General features: G+C 34.8%; 1 protein-coding gene across 1 annotated transcript in view; it reads left to right on the plus strand.

The window, feature by feature from the left end:
• LOC132187962 (auxin-induced protein AUX22-like) overlaps positions 1–2,700 on the plus strand; it is a 4,157-nt gene extending 1,457 nt beyond the window's left edge. Inside the window, exons 2-3 of the mRNA XM_059602385.1 lie at positions 781–877; positions 2,589–2,700. Of these exons, the coding sequence (XP_059458368.1) occupies positions 781–877; positions 2,589–2,700 (209 nt within the window). The remainder of the gene's footprint in view (positions 1–780; positions 878–2,588) is intronic.
• Positions 2,701–6,805: the final 4,105 nt, after the last annotated feature.

Below are 6,805 nucleotides of genomic sequence, written 5' to 3' on the forward strand. Positions count from 1 at the left end.
CCTTCTTTTTTTTTAATGCTTTCTAAAGTGTCTTTAGTCTTCTTTTTCCTTTTTCTTAACAATAGCAAAATACATGGGTATCCTTAAAAAAAGAAACATTGATTCTGCCTTCTTCAGATAAAATTATCAATTTTGTTGTGAAAATTGCTTTTGAAAAGTGACTTCTTTGCAAAATTTATGAAATTAATGTGATAGTTGATACTAAAGCTGCTGCAGGAGAAAAACTTTTTCTATAAACTGAAATGTAGAAATTAAATATATTAGTGGTGAATTAACTCTCTCTAATCACTGATTTTTGTAGTTTAATAGTATTTTTTTTACACTACAAAAGTAAAACACTTGGATGTAACTGTTCATAGGTATTGGTGGAAACTATATGTAATTAAGACATATATTCCGCTATTAAAAAACAAAGTATTGAAAAGATATAGAAATAGAAAAATGCTAGATACATAATTTTATCAAATAATGCTGAGGGGCACTCCTAACTAAACTTTTAATTATTCCTTGTAAAAAAAAAATTAAAAATTAAAAAAAATTAAAAATTTAACAGTTCATTGAGACATGAGAGTACCACGTCAACAATGTTGGGTAGAATTATAATATCTAGCATTACTCATAAAGATAATAAAATCCTACCCATATTATAAGTAATTAATTAAAGTCAATTAAGTAAAAGTAAACAAATAAATTACAAAGATATGTAGTTCCCACAAACAAAAACAAGAAGACATTAAATAATGCTGCTTATATGTATATATATACATGATCTGTTGACAGGTGATCAGGCGTTGAAGGATGCTGAGAGTTCCAAACAAGTTCCGATTTATGAAGACAAAGATGGAGACTGGCTGCTTGTGGGAGATGTCCCCTGGGGGTAAATTAATACCCTCTAACTAATCTATCTCATTTATCAGTATTTTACTCTATATATATGAAAAATTACTAATAATAATTCATGAAAAAAAAAATTATTCACTCTTCCAAATAATAGAAAGATGAGTTCAAATTTTTAAAAGCAAAAAAAGAAAAGAAAAATTGATTTAAATTTAAGTGCAATGTTTGTTGGAAGTTAAATATAATAAATACTTTCGGTTTAGCATACTTTAGTCACTTTTTTGGATGGATATGGAGAGTTACAAGTTTATCAGGTTCACGTTCTCCTTTCTATTTAGATCAAGAGTGGGAGACCTCCTTCTTGTAACCCTTTCCTGTATTCAATTAAAAAAAAAAAAAAAACGAAGTCCCAATCAAATTAGATAATTGTATTAACAAAAAACGATAAATACAAAATATAGACCGTTTTTGGATTTTCAGGCATCTACATTACTGTTTCGTGTAGCGTATGATAGTAATAGACGTGTTAATTATGAGTCAATTGACCGGCCGGGGGAAGATTCGTATTGAGTCAATTCCCCGTGTTTAACAAGCAAAGGCTTCTACTGCATATATCAGAAGAAAAAACATTGAAAAAGAATGGTCGTTTGTTATTATTATAAGGTTGAATCTAGTTACCAGGAAAATTTGCATTGAAATTGCGACCTGTTTTATCATATATATAAGTTTGCGTAATCATGAAATTATGTACCATTCTGGGAAGTCAACATTATTTTGTGTAGTTTTTCTTTGGTCTACAAAAGCGGTATATATGCTGGTTATGGTTCTTGTTCTCACAGTTAGAAACAAAAATTTGACGATGGATTTTCTCGTCAGTGGAAAAAATAATGGTGCCAATTTCATTCTTCGGCTTTGGAACACCAACAAAACAAACTACCCTATCTTGGACCCGCCACACGCTACCCATGACTGACCACTGAGTGTTGCATTGTTGGTTAGGGGGTGTACATGCGGATGCAATTATTTACAATATTTGCAGCTGTGTTCACAAAATGCCGATATCAGTGTTAGATATCCACATTTGCATTTGCATCATGTTTTTACTAACTCGATCTGTGCGATTTTTGTTCCTATTATCTGCTATCTGCATATTAAGTAATAAGCTTTTATGCCTATTTTATTCTTTTTGGCCTTTTTTGAGTATTTATTAGAACCTATTATTATTTTAAAAATAATTTGGGCTGAATTTTAGTGTTTTGGGCTTGTTTTAATATATTTTAAGCCCTAATGTTTTGAAAACTATATTGATTATATTGATTTCATATATATATAATATATATATATATATATATATATAGAAGGAAGAAGGCTTCTTGGCCACATTTCCAATTAAGTATCAATAGAATATGAATTAAATGATTACATTCATTATCTTTTATTTGTTTAAATTTATAGGATAAGTGTTAATTTAAAATGGTATCAAAGTAAAGGTTATAAATTCGAACATTGTCTCTGTTGCTAATCTCATATTTCAATTAAATATTTCACGTATTTGGCATCACTTATTAACGTAATGCACCACTTAATTAATACTTGCTTCTTAATTGGGTATTGAGAAGGGTCCTAATTTATTTAATTAAATGCTCCTAGTTCTCATAAATTATCTTCTTTCATATCATTTTATTTGTTTTAAAAAAAAAAAAAAATATCTGGTTGCAAGAGCTTAGTAATCCATGTTATAATTTTTACAGGATGTTTATTGAGTCATGCAAGAGGCTGAGGATAATGAAGAGATCATCAGACGCCCAAGGTTTTGGACAGCAGCCCACAGGAAATATAAAAGATTCGAGACTATCTAAATAATTGATGTTGGTTGTTTAGTTAATTAAGCACACGGACAATTCCTGTTGAAATTATCACGAATGTGATACTTTGCTTCTTTATTTGGGATAGGACCGTACAGATAGAAAAGATATTTCACCTCCTCATAAATTGATGTGCTATTAATTAATATATGTAATCACAATTTGTTTTTGTTTTTTTTTTTTTTTTGAGATGTCCGCACAAGAGGGGGGAGGGGGATTTGAACTAGTGACCTCCATTTCATTAGGCGTGGTCCCAGTCAATTGAGTTACCTCTTGAGGACATCACAATTTGTTCTTGAAATTAAAGGTAAGTAAAACGAAAATGAAACTACGTAAGAGTAGTATAAAAGATTTGAGTTAGTAGACTGCTATATGACTGACATACAACTTGATGATGTGGCAGTAAAAATCAGCCATTAGATTAGTACTTGTAAAAAATAAAGGAAAAATTTCTAAGAAATCCCTCAGTACAGTGTGTGAAAACAAAAAACTCTCTCAACTTTTTTTTTTTTTTTTGGAATTTTTACTCCCTGAGTCCATCGAAAAGGCGAATTAAGCCCAACCGTTACATATCTCCCAAATGTTTAACGTCCGTCTATCCTTAACTAAACGCACCGTTTCACACATTGTCATCTTAGTCCCAAGTTTTGATCCTATAGGTCACAGTCAACACATAGGATCAAAACACACCGTTTTGGAATTAAGGGCAAAATGGTGCGTCTGATTAGAATCGCGCAGTAGGTACATGGGGGAGTTTATTTTAAAACCTAGGTCTTTCTTCTAAAATCTCCAAACTAGCACTTCACACTCCCATCTAAGGCTAGGGTTCCATTCACACTCCTGTCGTCCACACTCACTCACTGGAAGCATTTTGGAAGGAAAAGGGGTGGGTTTGTTGCCATTGTAGTGGGTTCGTTGATTCTGCCAAATCATGATTCTGTGAAAACCTAGGGTTCAAGTCGAAGGTAATGTGGGTTAAATTTTTCCATGTTGATTCTGCCTAATGAAAGTCCTGTTTGTATTTTATATTGTTTGTGGCCTTTGTGGTCCATACGTTTTGGTCTGTGTGGGAGTAAGAAAAGCTTTTTGTTTGTTCTTTATTCCCTTTTTCATTGTGAACTTTTGGGGTTTAGTGGTTTTGTCCATAATAGCCAAGGTTTGTGCATTTGTGGGTCGTGTTTTGTCCCCAAGGTCGTGTTTTGACAATTGGATGTGGGTCATGCATGTTGAGAGGGTTGGGAGTAATTACAACAAGAATTTGTGGTATTTTGGTAGTTGAGAGATGTTTATGTGAATGAAGTAACCTGTGCACATGGGTTGTGTCATTGTCCACTATTTATCATGTTTTTTATTGAAATCATGGTTCAAATGCTTGCCAATACATGCAATGTCTCTGTTGTCTTTCATGCAGTGTTGACATGTTCACAATGCATTCTTCTTCTTCTTATTTTTTTTTTTTTTAACTCTAATTGCACTAAGAACTTTGTTTACTTCAACTTATATTGTAACTAAGGTTAATTGAGCTCTAATCTTTGCCACATATATGTTGGTCAATGCAACAGATCCCATTTTTTAAGTATATTAGTGGTGATGTTCATCAGGTAAAAGAGTATGATGTGGACTATTTTAGTTTGTGCGAAATTAAGGAGCTAGTTCACAATTTATGATTTATGAATGATGTGGGATGCTGGTACAATCTAGGTGACAATCATGAAGATGTGCTACCTTTCAGATGTGATGCAGAAGTGGTGGACTTTGTTAACATATTAGAAAGTTACCATTTGGAAGAAGTGCATTTATATGTTCAGCTTATGGTGGATGATGTTGTACTTATAGATAAGCATTTCTTTTTGCCAGCTCCTGGAGGACGTGTCAGAGAAGGGGGAAGTGGGGTAGTAGTTGAGGATAATGTGCATGAGGGAGATGGTCAATCGGGAAGAGATGGTGGGGATCGTTTGCCTGGAGGAGATGGAGGAGATGGTGTTGAAGGTGAACATGGGGGAGATGTTGGGGAAGGTGAACATGGTGTAGATGGGGAAGGTGAACATGAAAAATCAAGAAGATCTAAAACCACACGGGTCAAGAAGAGGGTTGCTCATAGTGTTACCACTGACTGTGCAACTCCAAGCAAGCAAAGGACCTCCACAAGAGGAGGTACATTATATACCTTTTATTTGTTTAAGATTTTATGGACAAGAGGAGGTACATAAGATTATATTCTTTTAAGTTTATTGGCTTTTAGTTTATTCTTTTATATTCTGAGTAGGTTAATCATTATATTTTTTGCTTTTTTCAATAAGAGAAAGAAAAGACACTGCTGTCAAGACTGCAACCACTAGACTAAGAAAAAGAAAAACACCTGATGGTCAACCTATTTCTCAAGATGAAGATCAGGAAAATGTTAATGTTGATATGGATAACATCGGGGCTGGAAAAAAAAAAATCAGTGGTGGTGGTAGGGGTGGTGCTACTAGGATTGGTAGGCCAAGGAAGACGAATGAAGCTGTGGTTGAAGATGAAGATCACGAGTCTCAGTTGAGTGACTTCCATGAAACTAATGACAAAGATGATGACCTATTTTATTCTGAAGTGCCCAACACAGATAAGGACTACATGGATAATTGGTGGGACAATGTTGATTGTAGCACACGTTTGAAAGGAGCCAGCAGTGGGGATGAAAAATCTGATGATGATAGTGATGGTTTTAGAAGTTTAGAAGGTAGTGATTCTGATGATGTTGGAAATAAAAAGAAGCGGTATAAGGAGTTTAATGAGAAACATGATTTGAAAGTTCCAGTGGAGCTTGAAAATGGAATCTTATTTGCAGATACATATTCCTTTAAGAGAGCACTGAATACTTATGATGTATACAATGGGTTCAATTACTTCTACAAGCATAATGACAAGGGTAGAGTTAGTGCAATCTTTAGAGATAGACATTGCTCATGGAGGATTCATGCCTCTATTGATGCTAATAGGACTTCAATACAAATTAAAACTTTCTATCCAGAGCATGTATGTGGTAATCATTATGAAAACAATAAAGCTGATGTTGAGTATCTTGTCCGTATGTATGAGTCAAGTTTCAAGGATGATCCCACATGGACCCCATATGCATTGCAACAAATGGTGAAGAGAGATTGTAACATAGATGTCCCCATTTCTCGTTGCTGGAGAGCCAAGGAGGCATTGTTACAAGTTTTTGGTAGACATGCCAAGCAATATCGTCAAACAAGGAGATAGGCGTTGGCATTACTAAGTACCAACGCTTACATTCAGAGAGAGGGAGCATTCTTCCAACGGATGTATATCTGCCTTGATGCTTGTAAGAAGGGGTACAAGTATGGTTGTAGGTCCATCATTACTTTGAATGCTTGTCATCTTAAGGGACAATATGGGGGTCAATTGTTGTGTGCTATAGAGAAGGATGGCAATGACGACATGTTCCCCATTGCATTTGCAGTTGCCGAGGCCGAGACCAGAGAGTCGTGGGAATGGTTTATTCATATGTTGGTGGATGATATATATGTTGGATCCAAAGGCGGACGTGGTTGGACTATTATATCTGATAGGCATAAGGTATTTTTCTTAGACTGGTGTAGTAAAAATATTGTTGAGTTCTTTTAGTTTATTATGTTCTTATATATTATTCAATGTTATATGTATGTGTGTTGGGGCTTAGAAATGCAATTGAATTTGTGTTGCCACATGCTGAGCATCGTTTTTGTGTTCGGCACCTACGCGCAAACTTCAAAGGGAAAGGCTACACAAGGAAAGATTTTAAAGATGAGTTGTAGGGAGCTGCACGGGCATCCAATATTTATGCATTTGAGCACCACATGCAACAAATAATGTTGATGGATGGAGGTGCACACAAGTACCATAGTGGTGTACCTAGTGCATCATGGTCCAGACACGCTTTCAGCTACCACAGCAAAAGCGATATGTTATTCAACAACTTGGCAGAGAGCTTTAATATTTGGATAAAAGATGCCAGGAGTAAGCCCACCCTTACTATGGTCAAAGATATTCAACGGAAAATAATGGCACGCTTCCAGGAAAAAAGGGATGGGATCCAGTCATCGCAGTACTCAAAATGCCCA

The sequence above is a fragment of the Corylus avellana genome, chromosome ca7 (assembly GCF_901000735.1).
Source record: "Corylus avellana chromosome ca7, CavTom2PMs-1.0".
NCBI classification, from domain to species: Eukaryota; Viridiplantae; Streptophyta; class Magnoliopsida; order Fagales; family Betulaceae; genus Corylus; species Corylus avellana.